The 16,159-nt window shown below is 44.0% G+C and overlaps 1 protein-coding gene and 1 long non-coding RNA gene across 3 annotated transcripts in view; one reads left to right on the top strand and one right to left on the bottom strand.

The window, feature by feature from the left end:
- Positions 1–16,159, bottom strand: part of SAMD4A (sterile alpha motif domain containing 4A) — a 382,186-nt gene that overhangs the window by 72,980 nt on the left and 293,047 nt on the right. For both annotated transcript variants that reach the window (XM_033953378.1, XM_033953379.1), the window contains one exon: positions 8,981–9,090. In XM_033953378.1, the coding sequence (XP_033809269.1) occupies positions 8,981–9,090 (110 nt within the window). The remainder of the gene's footprint in view (positions 1–8,980; positions 9,091–16,159) is intronic.
- LOC117364302 overlaps positions 1–16,159 on the top strand; it is a 70,585-nt gene that overhangs the window by 34,864 nt on the left and 19,562 nt on the right. The window contains exon 2 of the long non-coding RNA XR_004540204.1: positions 2,523–2,608. This is a non-coding gene — a long non-coding RNA (uncharacterized LOC117364302). The remainder of the gene's footprint in view (positions 1–2,522; positions 2,609–16,159) is intronic.

The raw sequence follows: 16,159 nt of genomic DNA, 5'->3' as shown, positions 1-16,159 counted from the left end.
GAGAATTCCAAGTTTGGGGAGCTGTCACTGAGAAAATATACTGACGGCGCGTATTTATTATTTTTAACGAGGGAATCATTAGTAAATGCTGTTGGTCTGATCTTAGGGTTCTATTGGAGGAATAAGGGATTAATAATTTATGAATAAAGGCCGGAGTATTAAACAGAAGAGATTTAAATGTGAGCAAACAAAGTTTGTACGTTATTCTGTGGGCTACTGGAAGCCAGTGGGCTTCCTTAAGAAGAGGAGTTATATGGTCGAATTTTTTAGCTTTTGAAATAAGTCTGATAGCTGTATTCTGAATAATCTGAAGACGTTTGATTTCTTTTTGTGCTATACCATTAAACAAAGCATTGCAATAATCTAATTTTGAAATAACAAGAGAATGGATGAGAATTTTCAATGAGTCATTGCTAAATAGCATCCACATTTTGGGGAAATACACATTAATATAGACATGATAGAATACTTGTTAACAAAAGAGTAATACAAGAATAGGCATAGAAAAAAAATTGCTTCTTAAAGTCAAAATGATATCACATTAGTCTAATTGGATCACCACAGGTCTGCCCAATGAAAGCAACATGTTTAACAGTGTCCAAGCTATTCAAAAAAGAATTTCCTTTCTGAACTTTAAATAGTTGCTCTCTTACCCTGGCAAGAGTGTCCTAGTGGTAGAGCTGCTGCCTCTGCATCCAGAGATTGTGGGATCAAATCCCAGTGCTGCTTCTCATGACCCTGAGCAACTCACTTAATCCTCCATGGATCTATGTAAACTGCTTAGAGGCCCGGATTCTGTATAGGACATCGATCCCGGGCGTCCTATACAGAATCGGGCCTACACCCACCCAAAGTTAATCTGATTCTGTAACTGACGTTCATGTTGCAGACGCCGGTTACAGAATCGATTTTAACGTGTACTGGACCTTTGTATTTTGATGCAGACACCCCTCTACCCCTCCATGTCTCATTCAACTGCTCAGCTGTGGCTTGGATGATCCAGGTCAGGGCTCGGGCTACTCCAGTCCAGGTCTTACCAGGGACAATATCCATATGTCCTGATGAAATGCAGTTAGTCCACAAGACATGGGAAGGATAGGCCTCATAATGCCATATTCAGTCACTGGGATGTTGTCAGTTATTTGTCAGCTGGATTGGCCACAGTTGGAAGTAGGATCTGGCCTTTGATGGACTATTGACCGGTCCATTGTTGTGCCCTTCTGGCCAGTCTCTCAAAGAGGCTGCTGGAATATCTCTACCATCAGCTGCAGGAGCCCAACAATTTGTAAAAGGACCAGCCTGTTCTGTTGCAGCTTCTGCAGCACTTGATGCAGGAGTTGCATTTAGCGCTTGGCGCTGCTACAGTATCAGGTCCTTGAGGCTGGGTGGATGGTCTCGAAGCTCCTCACACTCCTCCTCCTCATTCCCCTTCAGGGTTGGCATATCTGCCCACTGGTCCTTGGTGTCCTGGAATAGCACCCCCAGGTCCCCTAGTCCATGTCCAACTCCTTCTCCTGGCCATCTCCTCAGCCTCCTGGCTCACCTCCTGGCTCTCTTAGTCTGCCCCCTGGCCTCCTCATCCTCTTGTGCCACCTCCTCAGCCTGCTGCTGCTGGCCTTTGTATGGTAAAGACATAGGGTTAGGGTGACCACAACATACATGGGTTTCATAGTAGTGCTGCTGAGGGTCAGGAGGCAGAGAATGGCACAGGTATGTGGGGTTTTTTTCTGGCACCAGGGAGTCAGGTCTGAGGGGTGGCACCAATGAGATAACATAGCACAGAACCTTGAGGGGTGGCCTGGCAGTGTGTGACAAATGGTGTGGTTGTCCAGCAATAATGCATGAATGGGGCTGTGGACAAGGCTGTGGGAGCAGGCATGTTGGGAATCATATATATTTTTGATGCTAACTGAAACCCACCAGGGAAGCTAATGCTACTTACTGCCTGAGCATTGCTCCAACTGTGGAGGCCCCCCCCCCCAAGATGGCACCATTGTGGTTTGAGGTTAGGGGATGTAACCTTTGGGTGCCTATCTATGTGTGGGAGTCATGCTAACTGTTGGCCAACTGAGTGGTGTTTGGGTTGGCAATGTAACCCCTTACTGAGAAAGAATCTTTAGAGGGGGAGGAGCAAATATGTACAGTATATTAGTGGGGTTCTGTGGGGTAGGGGGAGAGAGAGAGAAAGAGTTGTTTTAGGAGAGGCCCTGTGCTGAGAATATATACTGGGCTGCTGGTTTTAGACTTTCAGGTATGTCTTGCAAGGCAGCATCCCGCTTTGTGGAGATGACGTTGGTGTATGCAATGAGTGTCATTTGGGGGGTGAGAGGGGTTATCAGTTTGAGGGGCAAGGGATATGGTGAATATCAACTGTCACTGTATTATCCTTCATCCCTTTCACTTCAGTTAGTTGACTGTGTGGTGTAGTGGTTTGGGCTAAGGTGTAGCAGTGCCAAGGTTTGGGAGTTCAACGCCCACTGTTGGTGTTTGTGGTGACTATGTTTCTTTTTTGTATTCCACAGGTGCAGCCAACAATATATGAGTGTGAAGGAGCATGTATCCTTTAGAACTGATAGGTACTGGTTCACCCTGCAGGTGCAGAGAAGAGGTGAGTGCATCACATCTATGACATGATGGGGGACCTGGGAGGTTGTAGGGTTACTGTGTGGGGGGTACTTAGGTTAAACTCTGAGGCACCGTCTCATGTGCCGGATGAGGGCCGGGTTCTTCCGGCACACCCACCTATAGTGGCGTCTGAGGGATTCCAGGTCATGGTGGATGCCGAAGTGCCTGCAAGACCCAAGTTGGTAGAGATTAGGGTCAGGTGATGGGCCTTCTTGGCTTCACTTACATGATTGTTACCTGTAACACGCTGTGCAATGTTCCACATATGGCCATATACTAATAACGACAGGCTGCTTGCTGAGAGGGTTGGACGGAGCTAATGGGGGCTGACATCATTGGGGCCCCTCATATTAGGAGGCCATTGGTGTTATGTGGGCTGCTTGACAGCTCCTGAGGTCCTAAGAAGCACAGCCTGTCTGTGTCTAGGACTTAGATTGTGGAGGCCACTGGATGACACTCACCTCTGGAAGGTGCTCTGGATAAATCTCCAGGTCCTCAGGAAGAACTGCAGGAGTGGAGATGGGGGTGCGGGGTGGGGGCTCCTTTCATGAAACTCAAAGAGGTGCCTCCTGTAACAGAGGCACAGTTCCACAAGAGCCTCTGTCTCCCATGGGGAGTAATTGGACTCCCTTCTTTCCCCCATCACATCCTCTTTCATTCACACAGTCACTTGCTCACACACTCTGGGGATCACTCTATCATACTCTTTCTCTCACAATCTCTCTGTTTACTCTTACACTCCCTCTGCCTCTCTGTCTCACACTAGCCACTCCCTCAGTCTCTCTCACTGTCATTGTCACTCTCTCAGGCTCTTTATTTTACTAACTCCTCTCACTACAGCACTAACTCTCCTCTCTACACCAACAACTCCTAACTACACCCACAAAGAATTGTGTACCGCGGGAACATTCTGACATCATCAGAAACTTTTAAAGGGATTTCAACTTTGGACGTCTTGTAAGCTGTATAATTGAAACTTAGACGACGTCAGATGTTTCAGGGGTTGTATAACTGATACTCTTGGACACCCAGGAAGGGCTGTGGCTCACTAGTTGAGCTGATGCCTCTGCACCCAGAGGTTGTAAGTAGAGAATGACACAGGGAAAAAATCTGTCCCCGTCACCGCCCCGTCACCGGCCCACCATCCTCTGCACCGCCCCGTCACCGCCGTTTCCTTCACCGCCCCGTCACCGTCACCGCCATCCCTTTCACCGCCCCGTCACCGCCACTGCCATCCCATTCACCGCCCCGTCACCGTCCCCGCTGCATCCATATAAGCCTTAGTACTGTAATATTTAGCTTATTCCTTTCTTATAAATCAAAGTTCCTGCTGCTGAACTAGAGAAAGAGATGTTCAGCTGGCAGGGCTTTGTTTATAAATTTTTATCAACACAACTAATATACTATTTTATCCTAAAGCAAAAAATAAATAAATAAATATAATTTTTTTTTCTACCTTTGTTGTCTGGTTTCTGCTTTCCACATCTTCTCATTGAATTCCTTCCATCCACTGTGTGTCTTCTCTCGGCGTCTTCCATTTGCTGTTACTGTGCCTCTCCCTTCACCCCCCCAATTGGTCTAGCACCCATCTTCTTCCCTCCGCTCCCCCATAGTCTGGCATCTGTCTTCTTCCCATTCTGTCTTCCACATTTCCCTTCAGGGTCTGTTCCTCTCCACCCTCCTTCAATGTCTGTCCTATTCCTTTCTACCACCACCCTTCCCTCCCTCCTTTACCATCTGTTCCTTTCTACCACCCTTCAGCTCCTCTCACGTGGCTTATCTATCTACCTTCCTCCCTCTTATTTTCATGGCACGTTACAATGTAATTTGTGCAAGCCACTGGAGCCTGCGAGCTCGGTCCCTGTCCCATCCCCACAAACCATCTCGCTTCTGTGCTCCTATTTTCTCCATTTCTAATATCTCCCCTATGTATCTGTCATTGCCCCCCCTGTGTCCATATACCATCCCCATGGCATGTCCCCTTTATGTCTCTGTCCCTATTCCCCATGCACATAATTTCCCCTCTTTCTGTTACCTTCCTGTGTCCAGATTTCCCCTATCTTCCTCTTCCATACCAGTGTGTCTCTTCTTTTCAACCCCATCTAGCTTTTTTCCCTCTTTCTTCCCCCCCCCCCCCCTGCTTCTAGCATCTGGCTCACCTGCCAGTCCTTCCCTTTCTTTCCTGCTGTGGGTTTTTCTTTCCGACTTCATCCCCTTGGCCCAGAATCCTTTTCCCTTTCACTCCCTCCTTCCAATTTGAGCCGGGAACACTAGCGATCGCACGGTCTCCGCAGCTCACACCCGCCTGCCCAATCGATTCTAGTGTTTAGCCAGCTCTTTCCCTTCTCCTCACCTTAGTTTGTAGATTTTCTTTTTCGGCGACCCGCACGCTATCAGAGAGCCGCGCACGCGTGGCTGCTCAGTGTTCAATCTTCTGCTCTGCTGCAACTTCCTGTTTCCGGTTGCATCAGAGCAGAAGATTGAACACTGAGCAGCTGCGCGTGCGGGTCGCCGAAAAAGAAAATCTACAAACTAAGGTGAGGAGAAGGGAGAGAGCTGGCTAAACACTAGAATCGATTGGGCAGGCGGGTGTGAGCTGCGGGGACCACGCGATCCTTCATGCCTCACTGCGGGGACAAGACCATTCACCGCCCCGCGGGCGGTGAATGGCCTTGTCCCCGTCGCCGCAGCGACTGCTAGTTTTCTTCCCCGTTTTTGGCGGGTGACCCGCGGCTAAAATGCGGTGGCCGCGGGTAAACCGCCACCGTGTCATTCTCTAGTTGTAAGATCAAATCCCGGTGCTGCTCCTTGTGACCCTGAGCAAGTCACTTAAAACACCAATGCCCATCACTTTGAATGTCGGCTTTGAAATGCTAAATTAAAAAAAGGTGATATACAAGTCCCCTTTCCCTTTACACAGCGCTTTTGTAAATATCTACTTAGTTCATTTTCGAATCATTCCGTCTTCCTGGATGAGTATTTTTTTGTTGTTGTTGTTGTGGCTCAATACTTTCGATGTCCAACTCTGGACATTTTCAGTTGGACATAGATGTCCTATCGAAAATGGCCCTCTTTGTGTGTGTTGCATCAATAACTCCACCACTTCATTCATTATACTGTTTGCCTATTGTTTATCAGATCGAGTTTAACATTTTATTTTTAGTATATAAAACCCTTTATCATGAAGTACCAGAGCTGTGGCTATAATATTAAGGGTATATCGACCTACTCAAATACTCACATCTGAGAATCAGACATAATTATGTAAGACTGGTGAACAGATTTTCTCTGCAGTATGTATCACAGTCATAATATTTACATTTACTAAATAATGAGGTATTTGTGAACTTTTTTGGGGTGGGGGTGGGGGGTGAAGTTATCAACATGGGCTACTGTTAAATTGGGTTATTTTAGCACAAAGTCTCCTTGTAGCCCACGTTGATAACTCTCTCCACTGAGTTTATGTCTGTTTATTGAAAGCTTATACAGTACTCCCCTGATATTTGGGGAGGTCCTGTTCCAGGAACCCTCATGAATTTTGAAAAAAACACGATACGGTTTTTCGCCTGACAAAAGGCAGGAGAGGGCAGCTGGAGCACTGGCGAGTGAAGAAAATCACTCGTGGAATGCTCCGACCGTCTCTTCCTGTTACTAAAGTAAGGCTACACCAATCAGGAGCTGCTTTGACACGCAGCTCCTGATTGGTGTAGCCCGACTTTAGTACAGGAAGAGGTGGTTGGCGAATACCGCAAATGAGTGAATCCGCAAACCGCAAATTTGTGGGGGAACACTGTATACTGCTACTAATGACTAGGGAGTCAATTCAGAGCGGTTTACATGAGCTTCTGTAAAGGTGTTACAATACAGAGTTAGTGTTTTCTGAGATGGTTTTCACATTTATACCATCAATTATCCTATGTATTTACACATATAATACTAGTACTAAAGCCCCTGATTCTGTTCATATTAAGGGTTCTTTTTATTAAGCTGCGCTAGCGTTTTTAGCGCATGCAGGATATTACCGCACGCTATGTGGTTAGAACTAATGCCAGCTCAATCCTGGTGTTAAGGTCTAGCGTGCGTGGCAATTCAGCGCACGCTATTCCGCGTGTTAATGCCCTAACACAGTGGTTCCCAACCCTGCCCTGGAGGACCACAAGGCCAGTCGGGTTTTCAGAATAGCCCTAATGAATATGCATGAGAGAGATTTGCATATAATGGAAGTGCCAGGCATGCAAATCTGCTCCATGCATATTCATTAGGGCTATCCTGAAAACCCGATTGGCCTGGTGGTCCTCCAGGACAGGGTTGGGAACCACTGCCCTAACACACCTTAGTAAAAGGAGCCCTAAATTCTACTTATTTGCACACATAATTCTTGTGTTCTATGTTCATCTTACAGATTTACATACATCCTGATAATTCTAGTTATGTATATTTTAAATGTTACATGTTGTAACCTGCAGTGCTCCTTTGATACAGTGGATTATAAGTTTTAGATATTAATAATAACAATTTATTGTATGTGTGATGTGTGTCTTTGTGCCTATGTGTACAGAAGAACACATGGACAGAAACTGGAGCCTTTTCAATAAGCAATCCCACTTGGGTGAAACATGCCTAAAGAGATCCACTAGTAGTTTCATTTTGTTTCCAGCTCTGGCCGCTTTAACGATACTTATTTTCCATGCTACAAAATAAAGCCTTGTGACATATATACAATTTTATTTAGGACAGAGATGCCAGTGACCTAAAACCACAAACGCCAAGAAAAATTCCTATTTCCATCAAGAGAGTAAAACTGTGACTGAGTTCAAAGAAGCGTGGGATGAACACAGAGGATCTAGAATCAGAAAATAATATTAAATATTGAACTAAGGCCAGTACTGGGCAGACTTGCACGGTCTGTGTCTGTGTATGGCCGTTTGGTGGGGGGGATGGGCTGGGGAGGGCTTCAGTGGCTGGGAGGGTGTAGATGGGCTGGAGTAGGGTTTAACAGAGATTTCGGCAGTTGGAACCCAAGCACAGTACCGGGTAGAGCTTTGGATTCTTGCCCAGAAAAAGCTAAGAAAAAAATTAAAAAAATTTAAATTGAATCAGGTTGGGCAGACTGGATGGACCATTCGGTTCTTTATCTGCTGTCATCTACTATGTTACTATGTTATGAATGCTGAAATAGGTGTGGACTAAATCCAAATAAATGAACAAGTAAATAACTGCTCCAGTTCCAGGGGAACTGCATACCTAGGGAGCAAAATAAAAGGCAAAGTTTGGCTGTATATCACAGTGTGAGGTCAGTGAGCATTTTGTAAGTCTGGGTGTGGATCACATAGAGACATACAGAGAAATTCTATCCCCCCCCCCCACTTATACAAAACCATAGTGCAGTTAAGAGTCGGCACTGGCGGTAACAGCTCTGACGCTCATAGGAATTCTGTGAGCGTTGGAACTGTTACTACCATGGCCGCCATTAAAAACTGTGCAACGGTTTTGTAAAAGGGGGGCATATGAAGTGCCTAAAGTTAGTCACATAGGGGGTCTTTTACTAAGGCGTGCTAGATGATTTAGTGCGCGCTAAATGCTAACGTGTCCATAGAACATAACGGGTTGCATTAGCATTTAGCGCACCTCAGTAAAAGACCCCCATAATTAGTAAATTGGCTTCAATAATGAGCTCTAACAAGCTCATAATTGGAAAAAAAAAAAATTTAATTGTGAAATAGGCGCCTATCTTCTTTGGCACGATTCTATAAAAGATTGGTGCATGGCATGGCACCTGGCATTGCCTGGCATGGCTCTTTCACATGGCACCTAGCAGCACCTAACACCAAAGTAGGCGTGTTTAGGGGGTGGAGAAAGATTCAGGCGCCGCTAGGCTCAATTCTCTAAAGGACTTGGGTGCCCATAATGTAGGCCTTTAAAATCCTGTAATGGGCGACTAAGTGTGATTGACATAAAACAGGCGTCTATCTTTTTTAGGCGCCCAAGTTTCCAAGTTTCCAAGTTTTATTAGTGCTTGATAAATCGCTTATTGAATACCTAAGCGATGTACAATTCAAGTAAAATAGAAATACAAATACACTGACTTTTAAATTAAAAAAAACATACTGGGTTAACACACATGAAACATGAGGGTAGAATTTGGCCCATAGAAATAGGAAGTATAATATATAAAATCAAAAGGTAAAAACCTCAAAGGAAATTTGAAAATTAAAATGCTACTTTATAACAGTATCATAAAATGTTAACCAGTATTAGTATGCTGGCCAGTTCTTAAAGCGCTCATTGAATTTTCAATAGGTTCAAAAAAATATTGATTCAAAATAATACTTCTAAGGTAAGCTTGAAGACGTACTTGTGCCTCGAGTTGACATTCACTGAGTGACATCATTTCTTCATACGTCATCTGGGAGAAGAGAGCTGCATATTTGTGTAGGCGTAGACTTTTTAACCAGGCAGGAACATCTGTAGCATAAAAATAGCACAATTATGTAGAGTTCTTATAATACTGCTCTCTACCATTATACCCACTGCAATAAACAATGAAAGGCAGAACTTCAATAAAGACAGAATTAGACGGCATTAGTCAGAGATGGATTTAGTACTTTTTTTTTAGTTTGTTTGCTATTTGACACTGATAATATGTGTAATCTCTCTTATTCCCATTAATCTCCCAGTCTTCTCTCTTTCACCTCTATGAATCTATAATCATTAGGGATGGACGACCAGAAAGTTTTGGTTTTGCGTTCATGTTTTTTTGTTTTTTATGCATGTGAAAACAAACGCCATTAAGAGTGCACACTGTGGGTCGTATTCTATAAATGGTGCTCGATAATGTGCGCCGGAGAAGATCAGCGCCAAGCGCGATTCTATAAAAGGGGCGAGTGCCGTTTACAGAATTGCACTTTGTGCCGATTCCCACATCGTAAATTTGGGTGCCAGACCTATGCCTACTGAAACCCGGTCTAAATGCTGGCACCCAAGTTGGGTGTGCTGACCCCATTATTCAGAACAAAACACACAACATTTGGGAATGACCCTGCCATGCCAGTGCCCCTCCCAAGGCCACGCCCCTTTTGAGTTGCCTGCTATGGGATTTTGGTGCCTGCCGTTATAGAACAGCACCCAGCCAGATGTGTGCGCAAATCCGAATTGGCGCCAATGAACTTCAATAATTAGTTGTTAGCATCCATTAATGCTCATTAATGGTTAGCCAATTAAGATGTGCATGTATCTTGTCAGCATGGCCATATTTGAGTGCCATACAGAATCTGGGGGAAAGCGCATATAGCGCACATTCTCCTTACAGGGTGTGTATTATTGCATGTAGGCCCTGATTCTATAAACAGCACCTACACCATAGGTGCCAAGGAATGCACCACTTAATGCCTGTCAATTAGAGAATGACACGGTGGCTGTTACCCGCGGCTAGCCGCGGGTAACCCGCCAAAATGGTGACCAAAAAAAAAGGTCACCACGAGTTCGGGGACAAGGCCATTCACCGCCCTGTGGAGCAGTGAATGGTAGCATGGGGCGGTGAACAAGTAGTGAATGCGCGGTGAACGAGGGTTTGATCCGGAAGCCCACTCTCTCCCGCCGGCCGTCCATGCATCTCCCTCCCTCCTTTTCGCTTACCTTTTCTTCTTGAAACTAGTGATTTCTATAAGGCTACGAGCTGTATTACAGCCGGAGCCTTGAAGTCGCATCGCGTTGCCTGCTGGAAAAAGTCTCCTCTGACGCAACTTCCTGTTTCCGGTTGCATCGGAGGAGACTTTTCTAGCAGGCAACCTGATTCGACTTCAAGGCTCCAGCTGTAATACAGCTCGTAGCCTTATAGAAATCGCCAGTTTCAAGAAGAAAAGGTAAGGGAAAAGGAGGGAGGGAGGGAAATGCACGGCTGGCCGGCGGGAGGGAACTGCTGGACCGCGTGAAGGGTGCTGGGGATGGGGGGATGGAAAGGAGAAGACGCTGAAGACGGGGACGGTGACGGGGCAGTGAAAGAGACAGCGGGGACGGTGACGGGGACAGAATTTTTCCCCATGTCATTCTCTACCGTCAATCCTAAGTTAGGCGTCATTTACAGAATCTTGCCTAGCGGCGCCTAAAGTGAACTTAGGCGCTGCTAGGCTCCCTAACCTAAGGCGCATCCTGTTTATGCCAGGGTTTTCTTGGCCCAAATATCAGCGCCTAAGTCCAAAACAGGTGCCTACCTGCCAAACATGCCCACAATCTTCCCCTAACCATACCTACGTATACAGTTTTCCAGCTTACCCATTGATTATTTATTAAATGCCTTGCGGAACCCTGTCCAAGGCTTTGCTAAAATCTAAATACACAACATCTAGCGCGCTCCCTCTATCCAATTCTCTGGTCACCTGATCAAAGAAACCGATCAGATTTGTCTGACAAGACCTACTGAGCGGTCTTTATCTCACAGACTTTCACTGAAACTTCCTCAGGTTGTTACTGCCCATAAGAAATACAATACAATAAGCCGATTTCTGGACCGCATAACCAAGTAGTTCAACGAGGTTTTACAAAAGATGAATATAGAAAAGGGGGCAGAACATCTACCTCTAGTGAATCCATGGGCTCCTTTTATGAAGGTGAGCTAGTGTTTTTAGCACGCGCTAACCCCTGCGCTACATGGAAAATACTAACGCAAAGCTCTATGGAGGCATTAGCGTGTAGCGCGCGGGGCAATGTAGCGCCTGCTAAGCATGCGCTAAAACCGCTAGCACACCTTCGTAAAAGGAGCCCCATGTTGCCTCAGGTCCTGTAATCTACTGGATTCCAGACACATCATTATTATCTGTTTTAAAAGCATTTCCATTGGTTTACTTACCACAGAAGTCAGACTTATGGGCCTGTGGTTCCCTATTTCTTCCTCTCCTCAAGTCACTTCATTGACTCCCTATCCACTTCTGCAAACAGTTCAAACTCCTTTTACTGACTTACAAGCGCATTCACTCTGCAGCTCCTCTTATCTCTCCCTATGCTCCTCATCGTAAATTCTGTTCATCGGGTAATTGTCTCTCTACTGCCATCTCCAGACTGTCTCTTCTATCTTGCTGCAATGTATGCCTGGAATAGACTGTCTGAGTCAGTAATCGTGCTCCGTCTCTGGCAGTATTCAAATCTAGGCTAAAAGCCTACTTTATCGAGGCTGCTTTTAACTCCCACTCAGTTGTAAAGTACCCATGTCTGTTTTACCATTTCCTCTGTGAGAAATTCCCTTGCCTGTTTTAATTAGATTGTCTCTTACATGTTTCATGTACAGTGCTGTGTATTTCTAGCAGCACTGTCTAAATGATAAGTAGTAGTGGTAGTAGTTTAATGGACAGAGTCAGCGTGGGTTCAGCCAAGGGAGGTTTTGCCTCAACAATTTGCTACATTTCTTTGAAAGTGTGAACAAACGTGGATAAAGAAGAGCCGGTTGACATAGTATATCTAGATTTTCAGAAAGCTTTCAACAAAGTTCCTCAAGAGAGGCTCCTGAGAACATTAAAGAGTCATTGGATAGGAGGCAATATTTTGTTGTGGATTAGGAATTAGTTATTGGACAGAAAACCAAAGGGTTTTCTCAGTGAAGGAGGGTAAAGAGTGGAGTGCTACAGGGATTGGTACTGGGACTGGTGCTATTTAACATATTTATAAATGATCTGGAAATTGGAAGGCGGGGTGAGGTGATTTGCAGATGACACTAAACTGTTCAAAGATGTTAAAACACATGCAGACTGAAAAATTGCAGGAAGACCTTAGGAAATTGGAAGACTAGGCATCCAAATGGCAGATGAAATTTAATGTGGACAAATGCAAAGTGATGTACATTGGGAAGAATAACCCATATCCTAGTTACCAGTTGCTAGGGCCCACTTTAGGGGTCAGCCCCAAGAAAAAAAACCAAAATGCTAGGAATTATTAGAAAAGGGATGGTAAATAAGACTAAGGAGGCTCATAATCGAAACAGAAAAACGTCTAAAAACCAGCCTAAATCGGCATTGGAGGATCAGTAACAAAAGACGTCTAAGTGCCAATAATCGAACAGGGTTTTAGACATATTTAAAAACGATTTAGGCCTTCACAGTGCTGCTTAACGACCAGAGCTAAAAGGGGCGTTTTAGGAGGAGTGGTGAGGGCAGGATGTGTATTAACCTTAAATGTTTTCCTTTTTAAAATCAATAGGAGGAAATATTTTTTCACTCAGAGAACAGTTAAGCTATGGTACATGTTGCCAGAGGATGTGGTAACAGCGTTTAATGTAGATAAGTTTAAAAAAGGTTTGGACAAGTTCCTGGAGAAAGAATCCATAGTCTGCTACTGAGATAGACATGGGGGAAGCCTTTGCTTGCCCTGGGTTCAGTAGCATGGAATGTTGCTACTACTTGGGTTTTGCCAGGTACTTGTGACCTGAATTGGCTACTGTTGGAAACGGGACACTAGGCAAGATGGACCGTAAGTTTGACCCAGTTTGCTCCATGTGGATTATACTGCACGATGGCTAGTGATGCCACAAAGTTAGACAGTTGGAAACTCCCCAACAATATCAATAAGAATATTTAAATATAGCATTTTTTCTAAGCCTACCTTGGGATTAGCTAGACTGGTTTCCAGGATGTCAACCAAAAATATGCATGATAAATTTGCATGCAATGGAGGTTGGGCATATAAATCCAATTGGCTGGGGTTCCCCCCAGGCCAAGTTTGTAAACCACTGATCTATGGCTCCTTTTACTAAGTCGCGTTAGGACTTTAACACGCGGAATAGCGCGTGCTACATTACATTAGTGATTTCTATTCTGCCATTACCTTGCGGTTCAAGGCGGATTACATAAGAATTGTCATAAAATTAGGTAATACATAATGGGTAATTTGAACATTTTAGAATTGATAAGGAGTAGATAGTGTAGTAGGTGAAGCTTGGGATCTGGTCGTGTTAAATAGGTTCTATGTGTTTTTTTGAAGAGTAGGGTTTTGTTTCTTTTTTGAAGGTTTTGTAGTTTGTGGTTGAAGACAGCAGATTGGTGAGGAGTTTGTCTAGTTTTGCTGCTCTGGTGGCCATTAGGTTGTCATATAGTTTTCTTTGTTTGACATTTTTGGTTGGCGGGTGTGTGAATAGTGGGTGGGTTCTCCTATGTCTGGTTGAGGTGGATTGAGTTAGTCAGTTCCAGTAGGTTGGGCTGTCTCTGTTTATAGCTTTAAATAGTAGGCAATAGAATTTGAAGTGTACTCTTGCTTGTATTGGGAGCCAGTGTGATTCGTGGTACGCCTCTGTGATGTGGTCGTATTTTTTCAGCGAATAGATGAGTCTTAGGGCTGTATTTTGTATTGTTTGTAGTTGTTTTATCATGGTCACTGGTCAGGGGAGGTATAGTACGTTGCAGTAGTCTATTAGTCCAAGGATTAGAGATTGTACCGAAAGTTGGAAATGTTTCCTATTGAAGAATTTTCAAATTTGTCTTAGGTTTTTCATGGTTGCGAATGATGTTTTTATTATTTTGTTGATTTGTGGTTGCATGGTACAGCCTCTGTCAATCAGTACTCCAAGAAGTTTTAGCGTGGGTTGAATGGGGTATGAGGTCGAGTTTATTACTAGTTTGTTAAGGTTGGGGTTTTGCTGTTTTCTAGGAGGATGAAGTTTTGTTTTGTCAGGGTTAAGTTTTATAGTTTGTGTTCTGTCATCCATGTTGCTACTGTTTCGAGTGTTCTGTGTATTGTGCCTATCATGGTAGGTGCTGGATGGTCGAAGGGATGGAGAATGTCATCTGCATAGTGATGTCATCTATGGTGATGTCATCTGCATAGTCCAAGAGCTATGGGCTCCTTTTACTAACGCGCGGAATAGCGCGTGCTAACCTTAATGCCAGCATTGAGCTGGTGTTGGTTCTAGAAGTGTAGCGTGTGGTGTAGCGCACGGTAATTTCCTATGTGCACTAAAAACGCTAGCGCACCTTAGTAAAAGGAGCCCTATGTCACTGAAGCTTACGTTATTTGCACCTGTAGGTACTCTAACATTAAATTATATGTCTGTACTTTTTAAATATCATTAGGTGAAACATTTAGGAATTTGATTACAGGTTCATTGCTATTCTAATTATCAGAAACTGGTCCTTATATTTATATAATTTAGTTAAATATTCATCTGACATGATTTTTGTCCTCTCCTCTCATTAGACTGGTCTTTTGTTTTGAATAGGTAATAATGCTTCTAATATATAATATTTGGGGTTTATTGTACCTTTATATTGGATCTATTATCCCATGTAATTGATTCAGTGTTGAATTATATACTTTATTTATAGTTTGTACTAATATATTGAATGAAAAAAAAACCCTAAACATCTAATGTACTACGGGGTACATATTAAAAGCAATTTAACTGGACAGAAATAGCTCATGGCTTATTAAATCTCCTGTTTGGGGCTAACTGCTAATTTTCAGTGGCACTTAACCACTGAAAATAACTAGTAAGCGCCAAAAGGGAAACCGGCTCTTTTGGGGTTGTTCTGGAGGTGGAGTCAGCACTTGGCCAATATTAAGTGCTTAACCAGCCAAATATGCTGCATAAATAGGACCTCATAAATGTCAGCCCTGCCTCTCACCCCCCCTTTTTTTTTTTTTTTTTTACAAGACTGCACTAGCGGCTGCTTCTGCGGTAACTGCCCTGAAGCCCACAGTAATTTAAAGGGCTTCACTGCTTTTGCCGTACAGCAGTCACTAACGCAGCTTTGTAAAAGAGGGAGTTTATGTGGTATCCCATAGCCAGGTATGTACTGAATATTGTATGTAACCAGCTATGCGTTAGCTGGCTCCAGTGCCCAGATATGGCCCAGCATTGAATTCCTGCCGGCTTAATATCGGTCCCTATGCTCCAGTGTCATCATAATGCAACAATTTGTATTTTTGATCCAGCAATTTCCTCCTACTCATTTGGGTTTCCATAAGCTGCAGCTATCCAGGGATTTTTTTTCCCCTTTACAGTATTTTATATTACCACCTAGCCCTTTAAAAAAAAAAATTAGTACAGTGGTTACATTGATGGACCCTTAAAATCGTGATGTGTATGTCTGACCACTAGGTGTCACCACTGTATAATAGCAACTCTGCTCCTAAAGACTGTGGGTGCTAGTCTTGGCTAGGTTGACAAATGGAAAAACTGAGGCAGGAATCAAACCATGGTCTCTCTACATGACAGCACAGTCCAACTGAGGCACCAGACTGGCCCAGTGCAACAGTTATGTATTCGGTCATATTATTACTATTTTTAATTCATCTGCTTCTAAACAGCTCCTTAAACCAGGGTACTTTAAATAAATTACATACAGATCTTTTCCCAAGAGAGACCAAGTGGTGGTTTTATAAAGCTATCAAGGGCCAACCCATAAGTCAGGTTTTCAAGATAACCCTAACAAACATGCAAGAGACAGACCTGTGTTTAAGTCCTAACCCTATAAATTTGTAAAGCACTAACCCCCCCTTTTAGTAAACCGCGATAGTGGTTATTAGCACAGGGAACCACGCTGAATGCTCCACA

The sequence above is a fragment of the Geotrypetes seraphini genome, chromosome 7 (assembly GCF_902459505.1).
Source record: "Geotrypetes seraphini chromosome 7, aGeoSer1.1, whole genome shotgun sequence".
In the NCBI taxonomy this organism is placed as follows: domain Eukaryota; kingdom Metazoa; phylum Chordata; class Amphibia; order Gymnophiona; family Dermophiidae; genus Geotrypetes; species Geotrypetes seraphini.
Note: the sequence above shows the minus strand (reverse complement) of the source record. Positions and strands in the feature narration are given on the sequence as shown.